The sequence below is a fragment of the Micropterus salmoides genome, unplaced genomic scaffold, assembly GCF_014851395.1.
Source record: "Micropterus salmoides isolate LMB-PRFRI ecotype aquatic unplaced genomic scaffold, ASM1485139v1 Ms_hic_scaffold_6, whole genome shotgun sequence".
Classification (NCBI taxonomy): domain Eukaryota; kingdom Metazoa; phylum Chordata; class Actinopteri; order Centrarchiformes; family Centrarchidae; genus Micropterus; species Micropterus salmoides.
The window spans coordinates 5,469,705-5,485,497 of record NW_024044348.1 but is presented as its reverse complement, the minus strand read 5'-3'; the positions used below and the strand labels follow the sequence as shown (position 1 = coordinate 5,485,497).

The window sequence follows — 15,793 nt, the reverse complement described above, 5'->3', positions numbered from 1 at the left end:
CTGCTGTTATGTGCTGTACTGTCTCAGGGGCATCCTGCCTGGGTTGGTAGACCTCAGCCTCTATTGATCTTGTACTGAGTGCCTGTTCTTGTGCCGCCATGATTAGTGCTTCTGTGCTGTCCTTCAGTCCAGCCTTTTCCAGCCACTGGTAGGATTTCTTGATATCAGCCACTTCTTCTATTTGTCTGTGGTACATGCCGTGCAGCGGCTTATCTCTCCATGACGAGATATATAGGGTCGCGGGGGGCTGGAGCCAATCCCAGCTGACATCGGGTGAACCTTTTATGAAAGCAAAAAAAGAAACGTCTCTGGCCAAGATACCCAAATTTTTCATGCCATGAATTCACGTATTGGCTGTAATTGTGCAAGATGTATAACAGGATGTGGTGTGACAGCAACACTGAAAAAACTAAAATCTAAGTACGATTAATTATCTTAATTGAAGGCAAAATATACTTGTTTTTTGGCCGGCAAGATATTTCTTCTTACGAGGCAGCTTTTATGTTAGAGAATTTCACTTGTTTCAAGTTTTTTTGTACTTAAGTAGGAAGTGAAATGTTCTTGTTCCGTTGGCAGATAATTATTACTTAATTATTTTAAGTAATATTTCCCTTTTTTCCTTGTTTCTGAGAGCTCAGTTTTTGTAGTGAAAACAACAAACTGACAAACTCAGGTGTGTCTCCTGCCTCACTGCTGAATGTCCACGTTCTCATGCTTATGTGATGTATAAGTATGTGTAATTCAAGCTTTTCATCTTTACACTAGTTGATATAGTGTACCACAGTTAAGGTCTTCAAAATGTAGGCCAACATTGACAGATACATCAGATCTACACTGTACATTCAGCAGTGAGTCTGTACTTGTAGAAGCTTACAGTATGGTTGATCTACAGTGTTTACCTTCATTGTATCAAAATGCAATGAGAGATGCCAACGTCTCTGGAGATGCACAAACTGATAAAATAGTCTACATAAATTAATTAGATTAACATTATCATGAAATGACAATGGATCTCTATGGCTGGATTGCTGTTGCACTCTGCATGTATACTTTCATCTCCAAAGTAAAGAGCACGCAGCGGTCAAGAGTCCCAGAAACTAACCAGTACTCCAATACTGGAATAATACTAAACTTACTCCAGGTTTTTTGTGTGTCAAGTAGTCGTTTGGTTAATTAAATGCAACATTTTTATTTATGAATCTACTCCATGTGAGCACATTATAAACTGAAATAATAAAGATCTTAAAGGTAGATTCTGACACAGAGCCCGTATACAAGACACTGACACAAGATTAGGCTTGTAATGGTGCAAACTCCCTGACAAATTGGAAATTAATATAACACAAACCAATTTACAATTAACACACAGTGAAATTGGGGCTCTGTCTCTGGGGCTTTGATTGGTAATTGAGCCTTGTGTATCTTTGACAATAAAAAAAAGTTAGGTGAATTTCAGTACTCTTCAGTAAGTTTATTTTCATGCCATATTAAAATTAATGTAAACTACTACTTGATGTAATATGCACAAAATCTGAAGAATCCAAATACAAAATTGCCTACTTTAAAAAAAACAAGAAGTCGGATAAGTGTTTTTTCAGAAGTACAGGAAAATTTCTCATAGGTTTCCTCGCAACTACTTTACTTTATCAGCAACTTTACGCAACATACTTTTTACATCCACCAAATACTCCCAATTCATCGAGGACAGCGGGACATGAGGTATTTCCAGTTGAAAGTGCATTTTGTGAGTTAGAATTACATTAGAATTACAATTATTAAACTATAAACCTACAATAATCTTTGTTCTGAACTACAAAAAAATTGTTCATTTATTGTCAGTCGAGAGAATTACTTACTTTCTTTTTTCACCTGAAGTCAAGGCCTTAATTTCTGATTTGATCCCATGTTAATCAGCAAGTTTAAGACACATATTGTGTATATGTCTGATTAATCAGATTGATCTACTGTCTTGTTATTGTCTGAGAGATGATGAGAAAAAAGTGGACTTTTAACTAAATCAGTGTGCTCCTCCTCGTTCTATTCCTGTCTCTTATAAGAGGTTTACTTGTACTTCAGTACAAATAGCCCTTCAACCACTGAAACAGATTTCCTGTGTCTGCAGACTTTCTAGCTCTTTCTTGTGCTTGAGCTTTATCTATCCACCTACCAATAATCAGATTAAAGGAAAGAGAAACCTGCTCACGGCTTCAACCCTGAGCAGGACTGAAAACCACTTCAGTGCTCTCTGGTTTACCTGGTTCATTCTTCAGGAGATGTATGTGGTCAGGAATAGCTGGAGGAATGGCACCGGGGCCGGAGAGACGTCGCTGTCATCACACCAACCCCTTCATCCTGCTGTATGACTGATGACTGTCTGACTTTTCGGAGCTCTCGTAGCCTCAGGACTCAGGGACGAGATGTCAGGACGCTGCTTCCGGGCTCAGGTGAGACATTTGTTTCATGGTGAGATGATCAAAGCATTAAAGATATCTCTTAGGGTGGAAAAGAATAAGAAAAAGAAGAAAAAATAAGCAAGGGGTAACAAGGGCAATCACACAAAAATGTTTGGACGAACATGTGAAAGAGTTTTTCTTAAACCAGGGTAACACTTACATCTTGGACAATTATAATAATAACAATAATAATTAAGTGCAGACAAGGTAATAAAATATATAAACACATAAAAAACAACAGAGCTGCTCAGACATTCATTCAGCAATATTGCACAAGCCTTAGTAACTTAAGTAAAGTGACAGTGTACACAGCATTTGTGAGTTATTTTTGGCAGCATTTAATGCACTGGTTACTGTGGAATAGCAACTGTTTTTTAGTCTGTTTGTTCTTGTTTTGAGAGTCCTGTATCGTTTGCCTGATGGCAGCAGAAGACACCATCATTATGGGGTTTTTGGGTGGGTAACTGCCCCGGAATCGCAGAGAAGCGTGGACACAATGCCACAATTCACACTCTTGTCCATATAAAATGGTGGGCTTATGTATATCCTACTGAGAAGCCATCAATCCAATAGAGTAATCAATTAAGGAAACATGGAGTGTTTATGTTGCTTGGGGAGTTGACCTTACACAACAATATAAACTTCAGAAAGATTAGATGCAGCTCTATGAATGTTTGAAGTCACAGTCCCTCTTTCAGCTGATCTGTGTCCTTCCAATTCATTGCTATCAGTCTTTTATCTGTCATGCATCCAGTTGTTCTTTCTGGACTATTTTACTAGTCTGTCATCACTGGAATTCCTCAGAATATGAGCAGGTTGTGCACTCAGTCATGCCACAGTTATGAATGGGTACATTGTGTTTCTATGGAAAGGACAATTCTTACTACTTGTAGTTACGTGTGAGTCATTTAAATACCCAGTTTTTTATTTACCTGTCTTAAAAACATGTTTAAAAAACATTCCTGTTCAAAAACACCTCAAAAAGAGTCCTAAACGAATAATGAATGGATCATTTTTCTTGTCCTTTTTTGTAAACAAGCATGGATTTCAGCCAACCATAATTGCGCAAGCCTGTTGAAACCATAGATTGAGCGCTTTCACTCAAGCGGCGATTTGCATCCGCTTATTTGCTTTTGTTTGTTCTCTTTGGCACTTCCTCCTCTCCCACAAGGCAGCAGCAATTATCTGAGAGTGAAAGGGGCCCCCAGGAATGCCGGGCCGCTCAGAGCAACACATGTTTATCACAGCGATTTAGTGGTTTACACCCGCTCAACCTGGAGGGAATAATCCAAAGTGAGATTAAGGGTATTATGTGAAATAATGGTTGTTTTTAAACTTGTGGTGACTTTCTTAATCCCTACATTTCTGGTTTGTCAACTTCATGGTGGTGCTAGATGAAAAGTCAGGTGATAACCAAGGTCAGTAGGACGCATCCTCATGTGTCCATCAATCTCTGCACAGAATTCCTTGGCAATAAATCCAGTAGTTGTTGAGATGTGTCAGTTTGGGCCACAGCAGTGGAACGACAGACTGACACTGCCATCCCATGAGCTGCTAGCATGACTAAGAATTCTTCCCTTGACAGAAGTTAAATAGCACACATGTGAAAGAAAGTTTGGTTGTGACGGCTGATTAAATGAATATGAAATAATATGTGACAGTGTGTTTCTAGCTGTTGTTGTTTGTTGTTGTTGTTGTGGATGGTAGGGGAAGTGGTTCCTCTGCACACGCCTTGTACTTCTCTGCCGTCATCAGCTCCTCAGACTGATAATCCTACAACTGTTGATTTGCTTGAAGGTTCAGAGAGTCTCCATTCACTGGGTTTGTAAGTCCAAGCCTCTTAGCTGAGTCTGCACCAAGCTGACATTTCCTCTTATTTAACCACTTGTTAGTTACTCAGTTCCTAGAAAGGGAACCTGGACAGACTGTGGCTCTTCTCAAGAATTACAGCACAAGTTTTGGCACAGACTTCTTTTTTTTTTTACGTGCATGTAAAGGCCTAAAAACATCTTATCCTACTAAAGAAGTTACGCTGCAGACGAACATGACAGCAGCCAAATGTGACAAAGTTAATTACACCTGTACTGAAAACACTTACAGCACAACAGTATAGCATTGATTTCATAGTATTACGGTTTGTTTCCTAGGCCGTAAATCAGAATCAGATATTCTTTATTGGTCCCTGAGGGGAAATTCTTGTGTTACAGTTGCTCACTTTGCACACAAAGGCATTACAGGAATATAAATAATAATAGAAAGTTTATAAGTAGTATATAAAAGTATATATAAAAATATAAATAGGAATGTGAAAACATGTACAATATTTTACAGTATATGACACAAGTGTTATGAATATATAGTAGTAATAATAATGTGTACTGATAAGGTTGAAGTGGAATGGATTAAAAATGTTTTGCTGTAATGCACACGAATGGACCTGTGTATGTTATGTTACACGTTGCTTCTTGCTCTTTGAGGTTAATTCTACACTGCTTTTCTCTTCTCTGAATGTGTCGTCATTTTGAGTAGTTTCTTTACAGAAACCCTACCCTACCAAACCAAATAATACAAATACAACATGCCATACATAATAAGATTCATTTTTTAGACACATGTAAATGTTAATAAAGTCAGCCTGTAGATTAGAAAGCCCCACAGTATTAGTATTAGTATAAGTAGTATAAGTATTCATAATAAAATTTTACTGACGCTTTAAGAAATGTTTCCATTGCAGAAATTCAGTATGTGATATATTATGCTATGTAATACTTGTGTGTTGTGTGTTTTTCATGTATTTTAATAATAATAATAATATTTTATAAAATTGTATCTAAAATTTTGAAATTCTTCTGTATGTGTCAGATGTAGGTAGTATGTATTGATGAATCACAATTTGCTTTAAAAGAAACATGCGTTAGCCATTTCTTTCCTCATCAACAAATTATTTTAGCCCAAGTGGCTAATGTGAAATATAGTTTGGAGTTTTATAAGTTTTAAAGCATTGACTATTTGGACGGGTTTAATAAAATTAAACTGAGTTGACATGAGGCCTTTTGCCATGCGCCATAAACTACATACACAATTATAAAGAAATATTATTTTGAGAGCTCAATTTAGAGAACTGTTTCATATCTGATTTTTAAAAAAAAGCCCTTGTTGCTTCTGATTGGAAATCGGTTGGTGCATTCGGTTAAAGGTTGTGGACCTGTTGTTCACTGAAGTGAGCAGTGGTGGAGGAAGTATTCAGATCCTTTATCCTTAAGTAAAACAACTAATACCCCACTGAAAAAATCCTCTGTTGCCCAAATAACAATTTTTTGTAAAAATTTTCTGCATTTAAAATGTCTCTTAAGTATATATAAGTATATATTAGAGTGTAATCAAAATCATTAGGTTTTTATTCCTCATGCTCATTTTGAACTATTTAGTGTCAGACCGCAACTAATGATTATCTTCACTCAGGATAATCTGCTGATTAATTTCTCCATTAATCAATTGACTTTGTATAGATTGTAAAAATTCAGAAAATAGTGTAAAATGCTGTCACAATTAACCAGAGCCCGAAGTGACACCATCAAAATGCTTTTTTTGTTCAACCAACACTCCATATCTCAACCTCAAGCAGAAAGTGGCATGAAGTGGCACTTGAGTAAAAGTACTTCCACCACTGGAAGCGAGTAATCTAAATTCAACAGGTGTGTTGCTAGGTGAGATGCAGTGCAGTGTTTGATTGGACAGCCTCTGGCTCAGTGCCGCCCGTCTGTGGCGTCTCAGAGAGTGTAACAGCTATTAATGTCCTGTCTGGGCTGGTGAAGGTCATCCTGACTGAGAGGAGGGCTGAACAACGACAGGATTAACCTGGCGCTCCGCCCTGCACACTAACCCAAATCTAATCTGACTCTCTCCTCATGCACTCAGCGCTTTTTAACAGCTACCAGAGACATAGCTTCATTTCACTGCTGCTGTGCCGCACAGAAAACAACCTCAGTGTTCCTACTGCCTGTCAACAAATGGTGCTGACAATAACTGAAAAACAGTTAATCAATTAAGGTGTCACCAAATCAAACAAATGAAGAATCTTGCGGATCATCACAACAATTATGGACATATAGAAACTGCAATATTTATGTTTATTTCCATCCATCGTCAACCACTTATCCTGCGTACGCCCCCGCGTTCGGGCAAAGGGCGGGGTACACCCTGAACACACAACCAGTCACGCTCACACCTAAGGACAATTTAGGGTCATTAGGGTTATGCATAGGGTTATTTTTGCATAAAAGCCTATATCATCTGTTTGGAATATTGACATTGACACTTGACAAGAGTTTCAAAATGTATTGCTTTGCACAGAAAATGTTCAAAACAAACATTTCTGAGCAGCAGGTGTGTTTGCAGAAATAAGTCATATTAATGATAAATTACATTATTAGTTCCCAATGTTTTCAACTAATCCCTAAAATAGTGGACCTCTAAATTTGATGGGAAAAAGTGAATGTTACTAACATACCTTTTATGATGATAGGAAATTAGAAATGCAAATAATTTGAAAACTAAAATATTAGTTGCAACTAAATTTGTATGCTGTGTCTGATGCTTTTCTGCCTTCCATTAGTGCCCCATAAAATCCATTGGCCTGTTTAGTATTAAGCTGTAAGCACATCTACTAATGCACCCTGTCTTTGTTGATACCATCACACACAGCCCTGCGTCCAGTCAGTCCCACTTCAGTGTTTCTGGGTCGTAAAGCAGTCGTGATAATTTGTTAGGATTATGGACCTGGCCTCTTTTTGTGAGTGGCACACTGACTCAGACTTGGACAAGGGCTAAGGGTGGGGGGTTTGTAGGTGGGAGGCTTTTAGGTGTCAGGCATCAGCATCTAGAAATCACACACGGGGTAATTTTTTAATTTTGTAAATCTGGATTAAACGCAAGTATTGCCCGATCCCATTGTACTGGTGGGTGCGGTGCTGGGGGAAGGGAAGGGAGGGACAGATGGGATTGACACATGGTCCCTGTCCTCCTCTTCCTCCTCCTTCTCACTCCCTCCTCCCCTCACACACTCTTTGCTTAATCTGAGCGGGTAGGACGGGGGGAGGATGAGGGAGGGCACCGGGCATTCGCTACCACCTCTCCCTCTTTTCTGGCAGCACCCAACACAGCCGCAGAGCCAAGCACGCAGGATATGGGCAAAAAAACAACTTATTCCCCTGTGAGGCTGGACTGAGAGCAAGTGAACCGGCGTTCATGCTGAGGCTCTCGGCTGCAGGGAGCCCAGTCAGACTAGATTTACTGCTAATCCAGCATAAGGAGCACGAAGGGACAACCTGCTGGACTTTGTGGTTTTACTTTTTATTTTCATTTTCTAACAGGCCTGTTAGAGGGAGTTATGTTCTGGCCTCTCTGAGGATGTGAGGATGCCATCTTTGCAGGCACGCTGAGAAAACCTGTTTGTGCTGGAACTTCATGGCCAAATGTAGAGTTGTGGTGGCCGACGAAAAGCAGTTTAGAGGCACAATGTCGGCCACTCAGGGGATGAACCACAGCGGTGTCTACAACTACTTCCTCAACATGGTGGCCTATCAGGTGAGAGCTGATGAGCAGCAGCACAGGAGGCAGTGACTGCAGCTGGAGTTTGAAGCGCTTGTGTTTTGTTCATTGTCAGATTAGTTACTGATTGTAAGACAAAAGCTAATTTGTATTTATCAACAACAATACTGGTTGAGGGAATTAATTGTTTCAAAAGCTACAGAAATATTGCGAGGCTTTTCTTTTCAAAATATTAATTTAATAATATACATATATATATATATATATATATATATATAAAATATACTTAGTGGTGGAAGAAGTATTCAGATATGTTCTTGAAATAAAAGTAGTAATACTGGTGTAGAAATTCTCCACATCCATGCAATAGTATTATCAGAAAAATACACCTAAATTACTTTTTATACAAAAAAAGTGTAATATTATTACATTTTACATTACTGGATTATTATCACTTATGCGTAAACATGTAAGAAATCTGTCAAATGGGTTGACACATTATTTTAATGTTGTACCTGTGTCGAAAGTGGATCTATTTTTTAAAATGCTTTTGGAAAGTTGAATCTATAATAAGTCATCATATTTTGTAAGTGAAATATGAATCTGCAAAGTAACTATAATAAAAACAATAACTATATTAATTATATAATATATTCATAATAACAAATGCAGTGGAGTAGAAGTTTAGAGGTACAGCAATACTTGGGAAGGACCCAGGTACTAAAAGCAGCTCAAAAATGTACTTCAGCACATGTACTTAGTTATGATGTTCCACTCCTGTGTTGACCACATAAATTTTGTCTCTAGGCATGTTGATTTTCATGTTTGAACTTTCACTGGTGGGTTTGTCAAAACACCAGGAACATCTGCACAATCTAATTCAGCTATAAATCCTGCCTTTCTGAGGTTTAAAATGTTCTTTTTGTTGATGGTGTGTCAGAGAGATGTTCTTGGGGGCCTTAGTTTCAGGTGTTGCTCCACTAGAAACTTTTTTCTCTTAAATTTCTCTAAAAAGTCTATATTTTGGGCTGCAGAGTGATTAAAGCAGTATTTAGTCAAATGCAATTCGTTAAGAGTGAAGTATAGTCAGTATGGATATGTACATGGAGCATCTGTAAAGCTACAAAGGGACATGAAAATATAATTTGGGATTTCAGGATGTGAACCAAAAGCATTCAGCTCTGAGTAAGAAAATATAACACTGTAGAAAATGTATTGCTGCACAGTGTTTTACCTCTTAGTTTCAGTCTTAGTTTCACCAGCCCCCTTTCTAAAAGTTTCTGGTCAATAATGGATCTCTGTGGCTCAGAGGAAGAAGATACTCACAATATTTGTTAGCTGTGGTGTGGATGGAAATGTCAGTCTATCAGTGGTCCATCTGCCCCTTTGGTCCAGACTGAAATATTTCAACAACAGTTGGATGAATTGCCATGAAATTTTGTTCAGACATTCATGATCTCCAGAAGATGAACCCTACTAACTTTGGTGATCCCCTGACTTTTCCTCTAGCGTAACCATGAGGTTCACATGTTTGGTTTTGAGTGAAATATCTCAACAACTATTCTGTGGAATGTCATGAAATTTGGTTCAGACGTTCAAACTCACCTCAGGATGAATTGTAATAACTCTAGTGATGCACTGAATGGTTATCTAGCACCATCATCAGGTCAAAAATGCTTGGTTTGTAACCAAAAACCTGCGAAATGAATTCATTCTGTCAACTTCAGCTAAACTTTTGCTTAACGATAATTTTCCAATTTTCAAAGCATGCTAACATGCTACACTAAGATGCTGACCATGGTAAACATTACAGCTGTTTAACATCAGAATATTAAAAATGCTAACATCGTGAGCATGTTCCCTACCGCTTGCTTGGCAATAAAAAAAATGCAGAATATCAGCAGCCTGATCCTTTAAATCAAATGTATGTAACTACTGAAAGACGGACTTGTATTTGTGCCACTGTTACACTATGTTTTAAATGTCTTGGACAAAACTTTCATTAGTTTTATCATGAAAGTAAAACAAAAAATAAACAAACCATACCTGTCTGTCAAACATATTTATTGTTTCCTGCATGTGATCCCATTCTTCTAGCACTGTTTCAGGTCACCTAATGATGATGTCTTCAGGGATGGGAATCATGGGAAATGGAGGGAAATCCCATGTGACCTTATCCTATGATGTACCACTTGTGGCCACAGTGGCCGCTGTTCTGCAAATTTACAACTGTTCTGTAACCACGTAGTTAAAGTACAAAACGAAAACAGAAAAACTAATTATTAAACAGAATTTACATTTATTTAAAAATATATATTATGTAAATCCCACAAATAATACACCTTTAATTTACTGAAAATGTCCTTTGCTTGTAAGATAAAATAATGTGCGTTTATTACTTACAATGGAATTCCTGTTTCAACCCAAATTAATTTACTGTCTCATAAATCAGTAACTAAAAAATTGCACACAAAGTCACTGCTGTATATGATGAAAGGTAAATGTAGATCACTGGTGCATTAAGTATGTGATTCATGCAGGATTAGCTCTCAGATTAGCTTCTTGGATACCTGGAAATATGCAGGAGAGCCTATAAGCATCTACAAACAAACAACTGCAGTGAGTCTTGGTCCGAGTTTCTGGAACTTATATACAGTATCATTCCTGATTTGAAAAGGCAGTCTTGTGCATTTTTATGAACTTGTACAATGCTGTCTCACCTCCCCCCCCCCAAAAAGAAGGATGCTATGCTCATTAAGTGTTCCCATACGGTTCAGACCCAAAACACTGCTGTTTGGCCTGGATATTCTGTATTTTCCACTGTATTATTTGGACTCAACAACTATTTTTTAATCAGTGTGAATATTCTGTGTTTATACCAGATTTAAGCCCACTCGCGTACAGCAACAACTTAACTCAGTGACTATTAATCCTGTATTTTAAACCATAAACTAGGCCAGAGGACAGACATGTAGGCGGTCATACAACACCTAGCTGTCTAGGCCTAAAAAGATGGCTTAATAAAGTTACACCTTTTCTAAAAATGCAGTTTTGTACTTTTTCCCTTTTTCAAACCAGTTTGTTCAGTCTGCAGAAAATAAAATTTTCTTTAACAAAATAGAAATTCACATCATTGACCTCCTACATCTACAGTACACATTCACCGATATAAATGGGATATAAGAAAAAAACAAGATTAAAAACAAGATTAAGGATGGCATCTTTAAACTCAAAGGTTGAATAATCAATGATTTGTCTTAAGTTGGAAGCATACAAATTAAGCACCAACTGATCTGAACAAAATCTCATGTATTTAATCTTTTTTTTAAGTCACCCACATGGTGAGTGATATTGGCAGCAGCCTTTTCGCTTAGAAAGTAGGTCATTTTCTGATTTGCTGGGTGAATTGGTAGTTGTGATGATATATGCAGTCACAATAGAAACTTCCAAAGAAATTGGCTTCTCTTTCCTGTTACAAACAAAATAGTCAGAGTGCAGATAATAACTGATCAAACTATTTTTGTGCAGCAGTTTTATTAACAAAGTTACAAAGTGCTTGACAGAAAAACCCTAAGCAACTAACAGCAAAGGCAACAAGGAGCAAACAAAATCTAAAACGACATATTTATTTAGTCATAAGTAAATATAAAGATAGTCAAAAACAGACGAAAGGTCACAGCGTCACCAAACACGCAAGTGTTCTCCTCTTGACAGCGTGAATCTAAAGTTTTTGAGAAGCGGGGTGAGGACCAATTTCTAACAAAAATGACTTGAGGAAGATGCTGAAGCATCTGATGCATCTGCCAGTGTGAGCAGTCAATTGCAAAATGTGGGCAAATCATCCCTTCCATCCCTGCCATCCTACTGTGCATGATTGAAGCCCTATTTTTATTCAGTCTCCTTCAATGGGACGATGTTGGATAATCTTCTCTGTATTATCCATCAGATTATGACTTGCACGTGACATATCTGGTTTTACTGCGTTAGCATTGACTGCATGAATTCATAAATCATACAGTGCAGTATGGAGACAATTGTTCTCAGGCTACACATTTGTCCAAGAAGGATTTTTGCTGTACTTCCTGTGACTCATTTCCAAATACTGAAAATCTAATTCAAAGCAAAAAAATACCATCACATTAATATCGCTGAAACCATTTGTCCTCTCCCGCTCTCATACATAAGGTTGTGGCCCTGATAATGCAGACAGACCTCGAGACTGTAATCTGCAGAGTTTGCAGAAGCATCAGACAGATGTGAGTGCAGGTTTTGCCTCCTTAGATTTAGTTCAGGATCAGCGGTGATGGGCTTACGTCCAGCCGTCCACAGCCCTGATTTATCAGAATCAGAACCAGCCAGATGCCGCAGATGACATTAGATTATCTGCTACCAAATGCCATGCTGCCAAACACTCTGACATTGTAAGTTGTCTGAAACACTGACATCCAAAAGTCTTCAGGCAGCTTGAGTTTGAATTCCTTGACTCAATTTAGTTTTATTTATTTAAATAGGCTAGTGCCAATTCATAACAGAGGTTATTTCGTTGCACTTTTCATATAGAGCAGGTGTAGACCGTACTCTTTGTAATATTATTTACAGAGACCTAACAATTCCCACCATGAGCAAGCACCTGGCAACAGTGGCTGGACCAAAAACACGCTTTCAACAGGTAGAAACTTCTAGCAGAACCTAGACAGGGTGGGTTTGCCATCTGCACCAAAACGTTGGGTTGAGAGAGAGAGATGGGGCTAGTGCTCCAGCCTAGAAGTAACAAATGTGTGGACTAGCTTCTGCATAATTTTGAGACAGGATGTGCCAGATTTTGGCAATGTTACGTGGGAGAAGAAAGGCGGTCCTTGAAGTTTGTTTTATGTGGGAGGGCAAATCTTGATCAAGGATAACTCCAACATTCCTCACGGTGGTGCTGGAAGCCAGGACAAGGCCATGAGTAACTATAGCTTTCGATAATGCGTCTCAGAGGTGTTTGAGGCCAGCACAATACAAACAAGTACAATAACCAGTTTTGTCTGAGCTGAACATCAGAAAATTGCAGGGCATCTAGGTTGTTTATAGTCCTTGATTGATAAATACAGTATCATCTTTAGTTTCTTAATAATATTGCCTGAAAAGCACAAGGTGTATAGAATCACACAGAACCTTATGGACCTCTGTGACTAACTTTGGCGTGCATGGAGGATTCATCGTTAACATCTACAAACTGAGATCGATCTGATAGACAGGATTTGAACCATCTTAGAGAGGTTCCTTTAATGCCAATTAAATGTTCCAGTCTCTGTAATAGGATGTGATGGTCAATGGTGTATATTAGAAAGAAGCTCATGAAGTTGTTACTACTGGGGGCTATTGGAAAACATGGCTCAATAGAGCCCTGTCAGGCCACAGTGCTGAAAACTAACCTGGGGTTGTTCTTTTTTTCCTCCATTAATGATGAGTAACAGGCTACTGTGGCATTACGGAGAGCCGTCTTATATTTTTTAGGACTATCTTGCGCTATCTTTCAGAATGCATTTTTATTCAGACAAGGACTTTATCACTTTCACTGAAGTCATTTTAGAGAGGGAGCGTGGGTTAAAATCAAGGGGAAGAGAAGGGAAGGGATTTCTTTGCAGTCGGTAGGGACAGCAGGAACAATTAGAACGAACAAAAAAAATCTTCCAGTGGACAGATGGGCATGTCAGTATTGCATTAAAGCTGGGGTAGGCAACGTTGGAGAAACTAGTAAGAGACAGATAGATTTTGAAAGTAGACAGTTTTACCTGATGTAGGTATAAGGACAGAAACACTGAATCTAAATAAACCTTACCACAAAATAAAATTACGTGTACTGGAGCTCTCTCTTCTTCTGCCTATGGAAGTATCCAAACAAAAAAACTCCCTTTAGACACTCCCTCAAAACACACATACAGTATATGCACAATGAGTGCATGGGCAGAGTGAGCACAGGTAAACAGGCAGATCACTGCGGATCCCTGTTTATTTCTTAAGGTTGAGACGAATTCAGATAATTTCTTGTTTATTGCTCATTTAGATCATCATTAGTTGTTACATCGGCAACAACTATTCTTCCTGGAGTCTAGTCAGTACTAAATAGTGGAGTTTTACAGAAGGTAACGATGATTTAAACAGGCATTGCATACGAATGAATGAGTGGAGAAACAGGACAGGTTACAGGAGTGCTCACTGAATGGTTTTAGTGAGTATGACAGTGATGTGAATCATATGCTGAACTCTGTGGGGTCATCATTTAGATAGTGTTCTCCACCACCATCATAAAAACAACACTAAATGAAGGAATATCTATCTGGAAGAATGCCGTTAATCCCTCCTATAGAGTCCAGAGAACATATCAGACCTCCACCCTTTACCCTCTTCTGTCAAGGATGTGTTTCCTTTTAGCTTGTTAGACTGTGTGTTGTGTTTGTGTGGATGCTGAACTGCCTTCGTCCTCCTCCTCAGTTATGCTGTTGCTGTGGACCGGCTCCCTGCTCCCTCTGCTGTGCCTTCTGTCCTCCAGTCAAGTCCTCCACCAGCACGCGGGTCATGTACACCCTCTTCCACATCATGAGCTGCGCCGTCTCCTGCCTCATGCTGTCCCGCACCGTCTCCGAGCTCGTCAGGGAAAATGTGAGTTCTGGATCTTATACATGTTTGTAAATTGGTAAAACAAACATGACCGCAAATTTAACAAAAATCAACTGAAATAGAACCATAACAACCATTAATCTCCTCTTGCGCAACTGGCAACTGAACAAGAGACCTGTGTAATCATTCGGTGCAAAGATCCTGACACAGATAACTCAAACACAACTGGAGTAGGCAGGAAACTGGTCATGAAATTGGTCATGAGGCCCTAAAGTTGAAATCTGCCATCCTTATAGACCCCAAACCTATTAGGTCACTAATGTGGCGTCCTTGTGATATCTGCGGTTCGTGTGTGGAAAGTAGCTGAATAAATTTACTCAAGTGATGTGCTTATTTACAAAATTTATTTATGCATTTATGTTTTTCCATGTTATGGAACTTTATGCTTCTACTCCTCTACATCTCAGAGGCAAATGTTTTACTTTTTACTCCACTACATTTATTTGACAGATGTAGTTATTAGTGACTTTACAGATTAGTAATACAGAATATAATTAATTATGATGCATTATTATGGACTAAACAGCAGGGCAGTATATACATTTGTTAAAATTAGCTACACCTTTACCAGCTGCAACTTTACTTAAGTTCTTAGTACTTCTCCGACCACAGCCAAGGACCTTTTTTCAAACCCCGCTCTCTGCCATGTTACATTACATTACATTTATTCATTTAGCTGACGCTTTTGTCCAAAGCAACTTACAATTGCTGTACAAAGATTAGGATAACTCATAAAAAATCAGTTTGATCAAATGTTACCAAAATACGTCAGCAGCTTCTGAAATCTTCCCCCAGATTAAGAGACACACACACACACACACATAGATGCAGTGGTAAAATACAGTGTGTATGTATGTGTGTGTGTGTGTGTTTCAGGTGCCTTTCTTCAACATGGTGTGTGACCAGGCGCATGGCGGAGGCCACTGTGAGATGCTGGTGGGCTACTCAGCGGTCTACAGAGTCTGCTTTGGCACTTCCTGTTTCTACCTGATGATGGCGATCTTCCTCATAGACGTGAAGTCCAGTCAGGACTTCAGAGCGCTCATACACAACGGGTCAGTGCTGCAGAGTTTACCTCGCCGAACATGTTCCTCCTGAACTAAGACAGTATTTTTTTCTAATGCCCT

General features: G+C 38.7%; 1 protein-coding gene and 1 long non-coding RNA gene across 3 annotated transcripts in view; one reads left to right on the top strand and one right to left on the bottom strand.

Annotated features, from left to right (window-relative positions):
* Positions 1 to 101: 101 nt before the first annotated feature.
* On the bottom strand, positions 102 to 10,161 carry LOC119890230. 2 transcript variants are annotated; one of them, XR_005442201.1, is made up of 5 exons: positions 10,050 to 10,161; positions 9,609 to 9,699; positions 9,330 to 9,399; positions 2,255 to 2,492; positions 102 to 279 (listed from the first exon to the last, which is right to left on the bottom strand). It is a non-coding gene; the product is annotated as an uncharacterized LOC119890230 (long non-coding RNA). The 2 variants fall into 2 exon arrangements; XR_005442202.1 differs by lacking the exon at positions 9,330 to 9,399 and having other exon boundaries at positions 10,050 to 10,160.
* The window catches only part of serinc4 (serine incorporator 4), a 21,135-nt gene continuing 13,261 nt past the window's right edge, over positions 7,920 to 15,793 (top strand). The window contains exons 1-3 of the mRNA XM_038701386.1: positions 7,920 to 8,039; positions 14,481 to 14,648; positions 15,543 to 15,721. Coding sequence (XP_038557314.1) covers positions 7,920 to 8,039; positions 14,481 to 14,648; positions 15,543 to 15,721 — 467 coding nt within the window. The remainder of the gene's footprint in view (positions 8,040 to 14,480; positions 14,649 to 15,542; positions 15,722 to 15,793) is intronic.